The following is a 12,825-nucleotide window of genomic DNA, read 5'->3' as shown; positions in this document are numbered from 1 at the left end:
TTTTTTGCAAAGACACTTCTGGAGCGGTGCCGACTTTGTATGGGATCACCGCACCACCCCAGACCTGCCGGGGGGGCAGGAATATGGGGCTCGTGCCTCTCAGCCGGGGGCCTTTGATGAAGCTGCTTTGCGAAATTTGATTTGAAAGGCCTACGATGGCAATTTGGGGAGAATGGTGGAGCCTTTCTCCACCCGCCTCTCTTTGTCTCCCACCCGAAGGGGGGTTCCATTGTGGGTGCCGGGGCGAGGGGGTCGGGGTGGCGGCGTGGGTGGGGTGGGGCGGCGCGGGGAGCGCGGCGCGGGAGAACAATGAGCGGGAGATGGGGAGAGTTGGGATTCTCACCTGCCCGGGCGTTCGCAGTCCGCCATGACGGGAGCAGCCGCCCTGCCTGCTGCCGGCCGCAGCACTTTTTTTCCCCAGACTCTTGAACCTATTTCCCTTTCTTGGCAAGTGCGTGGCTGGAAGATGGGAATCTTTACTTTATATTGCAGCTTGGGCTTCCCAGCCTGATTGGCTGCAGCCAGGACCAAATGCTGGTCCTTCCATCCCATCGTCACTATGGCAACCGGCCCCGTTAGGCACCACCGATTTACTTATAATTGCTGGGTAAATAGTCAAGACAGGCCGCTTTCATCCCGCACCCAGAGATTGCTCTTCCTCATCTCCTTTTTTCCCTACTTGTTTTTTTTTCCTTGGAGGAGGAAGCCCTGAAGAGCAGCAACACTTAAGGAAACTCTTTGAAGGCTGTTGCAGAACGTGATGCCTCCCTTGGCCAGCCTTTCCCATCGCTCCCGCTGCACAATGCCTCCATGCCAAGGCTTTCCCGCACCATCACGGCCCATCGCCTTCAACCCTCATCAGCCTCCTCCTCAAGGAGCTGGCTGCAGACACAGGATGTCCTACCAACCATTTCTTCTGTTTCCCATAGGGATTCCACACTGGTTCATCCCAAGAGCCAGGTTGGGGCCAAACCAGCGTTCCCCCCTTCCCCACTGCTGCCATCGTGATTCCTGCTCACTGCACTGGTGTTTTCTACCAGGGAACTGACACTGCCTGCATCAGCCATCCCTTTTCCTGGCCTCCTGGTGCTGGCTGGAATGAGGAAGTGGTACCTTTGGTCATGCTCATCCCTGGATGCTTCCTGCCTTCCTGCTGAGCTGCTCCGAGCCAGGTCTGCGAGGCCCAGAGCCTCCCACTCCTCTGGAGGGTGTTAACCATGATGGACAGAGCACAGAGCTGGACAGCAGTCCTGTGATGTGGGCATGGGTTTGCTCATGGCTGAGTGGGTCCTGCAAGTGGGAATGTGGTCCTGCCTCCGTCCTTACATCCAGGGATGGATGTGGCAGCCAGACAACAGCAAACAGCCCAGCCCAGCCCTGCTGGCTGGAACACCAGCATGGGACTTGCAATGTGCTTCTGTTCCTATGGGTCATTACTGGCACCAAATAGCAGTTCCATGAAAGTGGGGGAAAAAGGGGTCTTAGGGAGAATCTAAAGGCTGAAGACATCTGGAGAAAAAGGATTGCAAGGCGAGAGATGAAAGCGTGGGCTTGAGGGAAAGGAAGCTGAGGTCATCTTCCCTTTTCCTCCTCAAAGCAATCCAGAGAGTGGAGTCCTTCAGGGCAGCTGCAGGAGGAGTACTTGGAGACTCTCCCCAAGCTCATTATTTTGTTGGGAGAACTGGGAGATTCCCACCCTGGGGAGCAGAGAGGAGACAAAGGTGACCACAGATGTCAACACAAACCCAGCTGAGGAGAGAGCAGAAAGGAGCTGTGGAGCAGCAAGTGCTCCCAGGGCTTTCAGGAGCTGGGGGAGAACAGCTGATCCTCAGGCAGAGCCTACCTACCCACTGCCAGAAAGAACTGTTGGGGCCTGGCAGAATAAATTTCTTTTTCACACATCACAGGGAGAGCCTGGAAGGGCAGTTCACTGACCCCGACAGCAGTGCCAGTGAGTTGGCAGAAACCCTCCTGGAAGTGGGGTTTGTGGGCACCAGGGTAAATACCCTCCATCTAGGAAACCAGGGTGATGGTAAAGGGAAGCCTGTCTCCTGGAGCAGCAGCAATGAATGATGCCCACAGTAAAGCTCCCATGGGTGTGCAAAGGGCTGGTGACAATGAGGAGAAGGGGCTGGCTGGTGCCTGGAGCAGCTGCTGCTGACCGTGCTGGTCCCAGTGCTGGGCAAAGAGCCTGCCCGGGGCCAGGGCAAGCAGAGGGAGGCACCAAGGGTGGGCTCTCCCCGCCCATGCTCATCAGCAGCCGGCTCAGGGTGCCCGGGAAGGCTCAGCTCAAACATTCCGGCCCCGATCCAGCCGAGCACTGCATCCCCCAGTGCAGCGAGGGAGCCACACCAAGGACGGTGTCCCAGCCCCAGCCGTGCTCTGGGCCAGGGGCCGGCTGCTCCGGGCTCTGCTGGGCACGGGGGGCAGGTCTGGGACTCGGGGATGGGACTCGGCAGAGCGCGGGGTCTGTTCTGGGGCTGCTCTCCTGCTTGTGCTTTCTCTGTCTGCTAGGGGCAGCGTCTCTCTGAGGTGCTCTGGGGTTGGGCCGGGCGGGGATCGCTCCCTGTGCACTGAGCACGACGTGGGACTCCCCGGGTACCTGCAGGTCCCCAGCAAGGGCAGCTCCCAGCTGCTCTCGGGCCGTGGCGCAGAGCCCGCGCTGCCCTCCGAGCATCCTCCGGCCGTTCCCGTTCCCATGGCAACTCCCGGCTCGCAGCTCCGAGCCCGCGGGTTTGGCCACAGCCATCACGGCTTCAGCCACACACAGCCGCTGCCGGCTCCCTTGCCAGGGTCCTCTCACCTTCCAGCCGCTCCTGCCACCGGGACCTGCTGCTCCCCCCACAGAGGAGCCACTGCCTTGCTCCCCACTGCAGAGGGGCTCCACAAGCCCCTCCAAAAAAGCATCTTTCCCAGAGTCCTACAAAGGCCTTAATTCACTTTGTTCTTCAGCATATCATGCAGAAGACAGGGAAAAAAAAACCAAACCCAAAACAATAAGAGGTGACACAGCATTCAAAGAGAAAGGAGCTCAGCAGGACAAGTGGGTCTGGGTATGATGATTTTCACAGTACTTTCAACTCTGCACATCCCAGACCACCTGGCCAGGTGGAAACCCACTAGCTAGTGCCTGCATCCAAGGAGATTTCCCTCCATTTTTGGTGCTGGCACTCAGGTTCCACAGTTTAAAAACAGTGGTAGAGAACTGCTGTGAAAAGAAAGCCACAGCTAATGACTTCTAGAGGAAAAGCCTTGCAGCAAGACTTGAAGCTCAATAGAATGAGAGGGTAAAGTGTGAGAAAGAGAAGAAAATCCCATGGATGGCAAAGTCCTGCACTGGAGCAGAGCATGACAAGGCTCCATTCCCAGAGCTGCAGCAAGGCAGCCTAAAGTTAGGAGTAAAGACTTTCCACCCCTTGAAACCTTCCAAATCCATACATGACTTTTAGGGGGAAGGATTCAATAAGCTCAGGTTCTCCACCAGCCTCAAAAGTCAAGGGAGAGCATCCTAAGGAATAAAGTGAGCAGTCATAGACAGTTAAGGGCTGTGGGGGCAGAGTCACCTCACATCCAGCTGGGCAGGTGAGACTCACCTGGGAAAGTCCACCTGGGTCTCACAACACATGCAGGAGGATGCTGTCAAGGAATTTAAAGGGCTGTCAAGGAAATTAAAATGCCTTGGAATGTGTGAGCAGTTTCCATGGGAGTAAATACGTGGCTGAAACGCAAAAATCCTGGCCCCATCCATGCCTGGAGCACTGGAGAGAAATTCCCTTCCCACTGCTCCCTTGTCCCTAACATGTCCCATCCTGTTTGCTCCCTCCACCTCTGCTTGGGGGACACATCCCTGGGGGCAGCAGGGCACAAGGACCTGCTCAGAGCAGCCACATCCCTGGGTACCCAGAGGCCCTGTGAGCAGAGCCCATCTCAGAAATGCCATTTTCTGTGTTTGAGTGCTCTGGCTGGCCTGAGCCAGCACCATTTCCATGTTACCATGGCAATGGCTGCCTGGAAAACAAGTGCAAGGGATGCTCAGAGCAGCAGAGTCCAGCCAGGCAAAGGCCTCTGTGGCCAGCCTGGAGCTGCCATGGCCACCCTGCTCAGCTCTTCCTCCTGCAGCCAAGGAGCCCAACCTGAGCCCATGGAGTGTGCCAGGAGAGGGGATTGGAGGGAACTGCCCCTGCCTGCCCCTGTTCTGTGTGTCCATCTCCCATGTCCAGTGTGCCCAGTCCAGCTCAGCCCACAACTGCAGGAGAGATGGTGGCAGGAACATAGCAGGGAGCTTTTGGCAATTCATTTCCATATGGAGATTTTATTAAGTTTTTGTTCCTTTGTTTGTTTGTTTCTGTTTTTTTTTTTTTTTTCTTTCTTTCTTATGACTCCTTACTGTAACAACTAAGCCCCCATGTCCCTGTCCAGCTCTGCTCAGGCTCAATCAGACCCTGCCTGGCTGCAGGCTGGTCACACCCCAGGGAGAGTCCCCTCAGAGCCCTGCCACTGTGAGGCCACCACCCTGCCCTGACACAGTGGCCATGCCTCATCCCACCTCATGCCCTGCAGGGCTGGGGCAGCTGGCCAGGACAAGCAGTGTGTCAGGAACCAGCAGGGCTGGAAAAGCCAGTGGTCACTCCTGGAGAGCCACCAGGACCTTCTGCTGGCCACAGGCAGCAGCACCTGAGGCTGACAGCCCCAGGGATGCTCACACAGAGCCAGGCTGGCTGCTGCTCCACTTCACTGGGCTCTAGGTAATCCAGCACGTGGCCAGTGACTCCATCCTGCCATCCCTGCCTGCAGCCACCTCTCCTGGAGGTGATGCTTTGGCACACCAGACAATTCCTTGGGAGGATGGGAGAAGACAGAGCACAGCACGTGGCAGCAGGAGGAGCTCAGGCAGGAGAGGGACTGTCCATACCCCAGAGGAGGGAGGGAGCAGAGCTACTGGACTCCCTGCCCTCCAGCCAGCACCTGGGAGCTGCTCTTCCTCAGACTCATCCTCTCCTCTCTGGCTGCTTGCAGGGAGGAACTGCAGCTGGGAAGCTGCAGCACAGAACAGTGAGCTTGGGAGGACCTCTGGAGGTCTCAGCCCAGGCTCCTGCTCTGAGCAGGGCTCCAGGGCCTTACCCTGTCCTTCTGAAAACCTCTGCCTCTCCAGAGCCTGTCCCAGGACTGCACCACCCTCCTGTGGAAGTTTTTTCTCAAGTCCAGCCAGCGTTTCTCACTACTCATGGTCTCCTTCCCTCTGCAACGAGCCCAGCTCCATCTTGATCCCCAAAATCCAGAATGGTTTGTCACTCACATGGCAAATATCCACCAGGATATTTGCTGCCATTTCCTGATCCCCAGAGCAAATTCCAGGGAGAGAGCAAAGCTGTGGGGGGTAAGCACAGCACATAGTCCCGGCTCCAACAGCCTGAGCATCCCAGACCAGCTGTCTGGAAAGAACTGAGTCCTGTGGATATGAAAACAAACACTGCAGTGATACTTCAAAGGGTTTGCTGGAATTGTCCAAGCCAGTTTCTAAATCTCATGTCTCCTTGACTAATGCCATAGGATGGGGAATGATTTCAGGCTACATTTTGAGCTGTGCTGACACCAAGTTTGGGCTGATTCACAGCACTCCTAAAAGTCACACCCCTTTGCAAAAGTCACACCCCTTGATTCCAAACCAAGAGCCTCCAAGCCAGGAGGGAAAGGCAGGCTCACCTATGAGACCAGCAGGAAATGACAAGCTGCTTGTGCCATTGCTCCCCAAATATTCCTTTTGTTTGAATACAGAGGGGCTTGTTGGGAACTCACAAGGAAAATCTGTTTAATTCATGAAGGTAACCAGGTAGGAAAGAGTTTGTTGAGAAGCAGAGCCTTAATCTCAAGCTGGTTTTTGGATCAGTGACTGTGACTTGCTGGGAATAACAAATGAGACAGGCAAAATCCAAACATTGCTTCAAGATACCAGCAAACACCAGAACTCAGAACCACCCAAGTCCCAAAGAGCAGCATTAGTCCAGCCATCCCACCCAAGGCCTTTCCTGCTTGGATGCTTCTTCCCAATTAACATTTTTCTCTGCTTTATTACTTTGCCATGTTGGGTTTGGGGGTGATTGTTCCTTCACAACTGGAACATGGGCCCAAATTTCATGTTCCAAGGGTCAGTTTCATATTTGTGGCTTGCTGGGACTATTAAAGAGAGCGGCATGTTTTTGATATCTGAGGAATGAATTAAGCAGGAATCCCTCAGTCCTGGACTGATGTCCCACTTCCCAGTGCTGGTGGCTGACACAGCACACGTGCCTCTCCCAGCCTCTCATCCATCATCCTTTCACTGCTGTCTTGATGAGATAATTTTGCACCATTCCCCTTTCCAAGCACTGCTATTCCAGCCTGGTCTAACTCTGCCAGATCCAAGGTGACCCTGGCAGGGCTCTCCAGCAGTTTGCTGGGGGCTGTCACATCCTTGCCAGCCTGGTGTTGGATCCTCCCCATGCCCCACGTGCCTGTGTCTGGCTCTGGGCCAGGAGCAGGAGCCTGGTGACCTTTGCAGGAGGCTGAGGCAGTGCTGGGGTCTGAGCAGTGCTTGGCAGCCAGGGGTGCATTTTCAAATTCAAGCTGACAGCACCCTACTTGCACCCTGGGTTTGTGGCATCTGTGGCTTCCTGGGAACATGTTGTCATGGCAAACTACCAGCTCCTCTGACCCCTCCTGTCAGGGCAGCAAGGGAACCATTACCTGCCAGACTGAGCCACCCAAACAGGGAAAACCATCCCCCAAGCAGCACCAAACTCTCCAGCTGCAAAATCAGGACAGGACTAACACTGACCCCTGAGCTGTTCCTCCACCTCCTCGAGGTCACCTGGCTGTGGGGTTTGTAGTCCAAACTACCCCAAATATTGCACAGGGGACATGCCCCACCTGGAGACATCTGTTGCTGTGCCCAGCAGCCCTGTGTGCTCCAACACTGCTTCCCCTGAAGCTGCAGCACCCCTGGTCCCCAGACTGCAGCTTCCCTCAAGGCAGCAGAGTACCCATGAGAGTACATCCCAGGGCCACATCCAACATGGGTGTAAGGAAAGGAGCAAGGGGAAGGTTTCTCCCCAAGGAAAGGATGACAGAAAATCAGGATTCACCATATCCCAAATAGATTCCCCCAGAGAACCTCCTGCAGCTGTGCTCATGCAGTGCCCCCCTTAGAACCCTCACCCCCAGCGGGACAGCAGCTCTCCCTAAAAGCTCTTGCTGTGCCTTGTCACCCACCAAGCCTTCATCCACCCCAGATGGTTGTGCCCCAGAAGTGTGACCCCAAACCCCTCAGCAGGTGGGGCTGAGCTCCCCAGCACAGCTCACTAACCCCTGGGTTACAGCCCTGCTGGTGTTCTAAGTTGGTGACTTCTAAATCTTATTTTGTAAAAATGTAGTTGAAATGGGTGTTGAAGTCTTTTCTGCTGTCTGGAAACATGCTGTGCTCATGCAGTGCCCCCCTTAGAACCCTCACCCCCAGCAGGACAGAGGCTCTCCCCAAAAGCTCTTGTCACCCACCCAGCCCTCCCGAGGCAGCAGATCCTGCAGATGCCCAGTGAGCAGCTCTGCAGCTCAGTCAGGGTCCAGCCCTGTGAGGACACACAAGCAGAGCCTCAGCTCCACAGAACCAGAACCTCCCACCCCTGGCACAGAGCAGCAGCTGCTCATTGTCCCCTCGGCCACTTCCAGCAGCTCCCTCAGTGCCCAGGAGCTCTGGGGCACCCGGGGACCCCAGGGGCTGGGCAGGGTCCGGGCGGGTGCCAGGCGGGCTCGGGGCTGGGCACGTTCCAGTGCAGGGGGGCCAGGGCAGAGCCACGGGCTGGAGCTTTGCTGGGAGCTGCATTAAAATGCATGAGCTGAGCTGGCCCTAATGATGAGCAGAGCTGTCAAACAAGGAGCTTGTCCCAGCTAATTATCTCTAACGAGGGCAGAGTGTCAGGGTCCCCGAGGAGCTGGGCAGCAGCTTCCCACTCAGCTCAGTTGCAGCAGAGAGAGAAGATAACCAAATGTCATTGTGCTGGCCTAGCTGCACTGTCATTAATTAGGCAAATATGACCTTCTGTGCCAGTTTGCTCTTGAGAACCTGGACTTGCTGGGGATGGAACACACAGGCAGGCTGGAAACATCCCAGCTTCTGCCACCCAGCCTGTTCCCCCTGTGCCCCTGCAAGAACAGCACAGCCCTGCCTGGCAGCCCCAGCCAGCCCTACCAGCCTGTGCCAGGCTCCTCTGCAGGCTCAAACACCCCTTATGGGGACTCCAGCCCCTTCTCTGTCCTAAAGAGCAGCAGAGAAGTCTGGTTTTCATGAAATGTTGCTGTTTAGATGCCATTCAACTTCAGCACCTCCCTCACCCAAGCCCCAGCACTGCCCTGTGCTCACCCAGTGGCTGCTCTCTGTACCAATCCTCCCCCAAACCTTCCAGGCACTGCCAATCTCCACTCCCCTGGGGTCCTGCTCCATTCCAGGTGAAGTCACACTCTGCTCTACAAGCCCAGTTTCTCTCTTATCACTCCTTATCACAAACCAAGGCAGTACACTTGCCTTGATGTGCCAGAGAGGGGGAAGACAAAGACAGAAGTAAGGCAAAGTCTCTTCCACAGAGATGACCCACACAAGGTTCAGCCTGCAGGCTCTGTGCTTGCCCCTCACCTCAGAGCTGAGGGGAAAAGGGCAGAGGCTGATTTTGATCCACCCAGAAACTCACTGCACCACCACAAAGCTTCCAGACACCACCAGGGACTCCCAGTGCTGCTCATCAGCCTGTAATTATGGCAAGTGCTTTGCAGTCCCTTGTTGCCAAACAGCAGCAAAGACTTCAACACCCACTTCAGCTACATCTTTACAAAATAAGATTTAGAAGTCCCCAACTTAGAACACAAACAGGACTGTAACCCAGGGGTTAGTGAGCTGTGCTGGGGAGCTCAGCTGAGGGGTTTGGGGTCACACTTTTGGGGCACAAGCACCTCAGGTGGATGAAGCTGGGGGTAGATCTAAAGTTACATTGTGTCTCACAGCCCCTGCTACAGCACACTGATAAAACAAGTATCAGAGAGAAGTTTACTGTTATTGATACTAAAATGTGTATTTTGTATCACACATGAGCTCTCAAGAGCAGCCAACTGCTTGTACACAAGATCCACGCTGAGTCAGTCTGACAAGAGCTCTCAGAGCCACAGCACAGAAACTGTTTCCTCAGCCCACAGGAGCAGGTCCTCACTGAATTTAGGCTGTCATGACACTTCAGCAACGTGGCTTTCACGTGGCCCCTTCCCCAGCAGCCTGGTTCAGGCAGCAGAGCCCCTGAACCCCACTGCTTTCTCTGCAGCAGGGTTTTGCTGCCAAGGTTTCTTCCTTCTACTGCTTCTGCACTGCCTGTTGCTGCTCCCTCAGCTGGCTGACAAGCTCTTCAGCATACACCTTGAAGAGGGGGACAGGGTCCTGCAACAAAGCAGAGAATAAACCATGTGAAAGGAGTGAACCTGAGCAGCAGCAAGGGGAAGTGCAACGGGGAGCCCAGGGAGTGCTGGCAGCTAAAACCAGAGGAAGATGTGACTGGGCTTTATTCGGGGGCTGAACAAGGCAACCTGCTGTGCCACAGCAGCAGCTCAGCTCTGTAACCCTCCCTCAGAGAGGGCAGGCACTGTGAGGGGCATTCAGGAGCTTCTCCAGTTCTGAGAGCACATGAGGATCATCAGTAGCTCCTAAGCATCTCTCTCTTTCTTTCTCTGTTTTTCTCTGTTTTTCTGTTTTTCTCTGTTTTTCTCTTTTTTTCTCTCTGTTTCCCCTTCCCTTCCCTTCCCTTCCCTTCCCTTCCCTTCCCTTCCCTTCCCTTCCCTTCCCTTCCCTTCCCACACTGCCTGCCATCAGTGTTCCTGGAGCCCAAGGAGAAGCTGCATGTGCAGCCACAACACCTCAGTGCTGAGCACTGCCTCAGGAAATCACCTTTTTTTCCAGGAGCCTCTGTTTTTCTATGGCTTCTTCCAAACTCAAGCCAACCCATTCAGCTTCCTCCTCTGGGATCACAAATTCCTGTGATAAAAGGTAGCACAGTCTTTGCAGGTGACCAAGATAAAAATCCTCTCCATGCCCAGTGCTGGAACCCTGGTTGCTGAGAATTTTAGACTTTCTGTGCTGACAGGCACTGACCCCCAAGAGAACACTGCATTTGACCTGAGACCATGGAGAAAACTTCCAAAATTTAATGACAGAACCAAAATTATAAGTGTGTAGTTTAAACAGAAATGTATAATATCACATAGTACAAAACTTAAAGTTTTAGATTATAGTAATATATATAAAACCATATAGAAGTTTTAGAACAGAAGCTAGTCCTTCTTCTTAGGTTTAGGTGCCCTCTGTGCCACCCCTGCTGGTTACTGTGGTAGTTTATGAAAAATCCCTTTGCCAGGATTTCTTCTCCTGGGAAGATGGGAAGCCTCAGCTTCTCCATGTTTTGCTCCTCTGGAATGTGACCTGGAGATTTGTTTATCCAAACATGTGAATTGTTTTAAACTAATGACCAACCACAGCCAGCTGTGTTGGACTCTGAGGAGTCACAAGCTTTCATTATCATTCTTGTCAAGCCTTCTGAGGTAGCCTTTCTCTTTCATTAGTACAGTTTCAGTATATAATTTATTTCAATATAACATATCATAAAATAATAAATCAGCCTTCTGAGAACATGGAGTCAAATTCTCATCTCTCACCTCATCCTGGGGACCCTCACACCACCACACTTAAGGTTTGTATATAGACGTATATTATGTGAGATTTTTGTTAGGCTTTGAGAATATTTCACAAACTTATTTTTGACATTTCCCCCTGTCTCTTGACCAGAAACACACGAGGAGTGCATTCCCAGGAGCTGAACCCACCTTGTACTTGTCATAGATGGCCTCTCTGCGGGCTGGGTCCTGGGGGTGCAGCGCGGGGTCCCGCCGGGCCAGGCGCAGCAGCATCGTCCTCTTCAGGTCCATGCCCAGCTTGGAGCACAGGTCAGCTCTGGGAGTCTGCACAGGTGTAACACAGGAGTTTGCCCCTCTGCTTGGGGGAAACCCTCTTGTAACAGTTTGGCGTTAGCAAAGACAGACCCACGGGACTTTTTTGGTCTTCAGCTTGTTGTTTATTGTTATCTTATCTAAAGCTCTGGCACGCCGTCTGTACCAGACTCAGCACTGCAAAATGGTTATAAGATGTACAGCTTCAAGGTCTTTTAAAGTTGTTTCATCTAATTAACCTTTTTACTTTTCTACTAATAACTCATCTCTTGTCTGTTGATGTAACTTTTACATTGTGGCTTTCCTCACTGTGAAAAATGCATATTTTATGATTGGTTTTTCACAAATATTGAAATGAATATTGGATGTGTTATGTTAGAAAGTTATGCTGTATTAATTCTCTTAAGTAGTGTGTTAAATATAGCTTTAGGTTATAACATAATGTTAAATAGAAACTGTGCTATGTAAGATACTTTTCTTTGGGAGGACTCACAGTGAGAGAGCAGCCACAGGACACCAAAATCTTTCAGAGAAAGAGAGTTTATTGCCCCATTATCAGAAGAAATGAATTTCTTCCTGCCTTGCTCAGCCATGAAGAGGCCTCAGAATTAAGAGGAAGAAGCTGACACTACCCAGACAGAATCCTGTGTTTGAATGGAATTTATGCATCAAGTATGAGGTGTATGAATATGCAACAGGTTATTGTTTTTAAGGGTTAATCCTCTGTTAACATATATCCTTTTTTGGGATTATGCTGCCCAGAAAAAGGTACCCAGACATCCATAACTCTTTGTTTCTATTGTCTCATACTTTCCTAATCCAAATGGTCCAAATTACTATTACTGTAATAATATTGCTATTTTTATAACCATTTTATTACTATTAAACTTTTAAAATTTTAAAACCAAGTGATTGGCGCTTCTCAGGCTGGATTTTGGGAAAGGTTCATCCTCAGAGGGTGCTGGGCACTGCCCAGGCTCCCCAGGGAATGGGCACAGCCCCGAGGCTGCCAGAGCTCCAGAAGTGCTTGGAGAATGCTCAGACACAGGGTGGGGTTATTGGGGGGTCTGTGCAGGGCCAGGGGTGGGACTGGATGATCCTGTGGGTCTATTCCAACCTGGGATTCTCTGTGCCTAACTCCAGGACTCCCTGCCTGCCAGCCGAGGCGGAGGGCAGCCCGGGCACGGTCCCAGGGGCCGGGAGCCGCGGGCGGTACCTTCAGGATGTAGAAGTCGAAGCCGAAGGCGGCGTCGATGAGGTCGAGCGTGCGCATGGTGACGGTGATGGTCAGCGTGGCGTCCAGGATCTCGCTGTAGAACTGCCGCTTGAACAGCTGCGGCTTCCACGTCTTGGGCAGTCTGGTGGAGAGCTGGGCACGGCCCGGCCGTCAGGGGCTGCCCGGGGGGCGGCCCCGGTGACACCGGCCCGGCCCGGCCCGGCCCGGCCCGGGGAAGGGCGCGGCGCTCACCTTGTCGTCGCGCGCGTAGCGGAAGCCGCGGACCCATCCCTCGCCGCCCCAGAGCCCCTCGTTGGCGGCGGGCGGGAAGTACACGGGCACCGGCACGTCCTGCACGCGCTCGCGCTGCCCGGTGCGCGGGTTCCGCCGGTAGCGCAGCCCGTGCGGCTCCCAGTGCACGGGGGTGGGCGGCGTGTCGTCCTGCAGCGAGGCCAGGTAGTGCTGCGGCAGCCGGGCGCAGATGCCCTCCCGCATCCGCATGGCGGCCCAGAGCCGCGGCGGGAAGCGGTGCAGCGGCATCGCACCGACCCCGCGCCCCCGGCCCGGCCCGGCCGCCGCTTCCGCTTCCGCCCCACGGG

General features: G+C 54.0%; 1 protein-coding gene across 1 annotated transcript; it reads right to left on the bottom strand.

The window, feature by feature from the left end:
- Nucleotides 1-9,056: 9,056 nt before the first annotated feature.
- Nucleotides 9,057-12,825, bottom strand: MRPL28 (mitochondrial ribosomal protein L28). The gene is made up of 5 exons (XM_084216355.1): nucleotides 12,479-12,825; nucleotides 12,227-12,379; nucleotides 10,888-11,022; nucleotides 9,956-10,042; nucleotides 9,057-9,451 (listed from the first exon to the last, which is right to left on the bottom strand). The coding sequence occupies exons 1-5, from the start codon at nucleotides 12,764-12,766 to the stop codon at nucleotides 9,368-9,370; spliced, it is 747 nt and encodes a 248-aa protein (XP_084072481.1). The 5' UTR covers nucleotides 12,767-12,825; the 3' UTR covers nucleotides 9,057-9,367.

Source organism: Fringilla coelebs, assembly GCF_963513975.1.
Source record: "Fringilla coelebs genome assembly, chromosome: 16".
Taxonomy (NCBI): Eukaryota; Metazoa; Chordata; class Aves; order Passeriformes; family Fringillidae; genus Fringilla; species Fringilla coelebs.
The sequence above is the reverse complement of the archived record's forward strand: the minus strand, read 5'-3'. Positions and strand labels throughout refer to the sequence as shown.

Excerpts from the sequence above, each read along its gene's own strand:
- MRPL28 (XM_084216355.1), bottom strand. The coding sequence starts at position 12,766 with ATGCCGCTGCACCGCTTCCCGCCGCGGCTCTGGGCCGCCATGCGGATG. Across the intron at positions 12,380-12,478 it reads GCTACGCGCGCGACGACAAG|CTCTCCACCAGACTGCCCAA; the intron begins GTGAGCGCCGCG and ends GGCCGTGCCCAG. Across the intron at positions 9,452-9,955 it reads AGAGGCTCCTGGAAAAAAAG|GACCCTGTCCCCCTCTTCAA; the intron begins GTGATTTCCTGA and ends GCTTTGTTGCAG.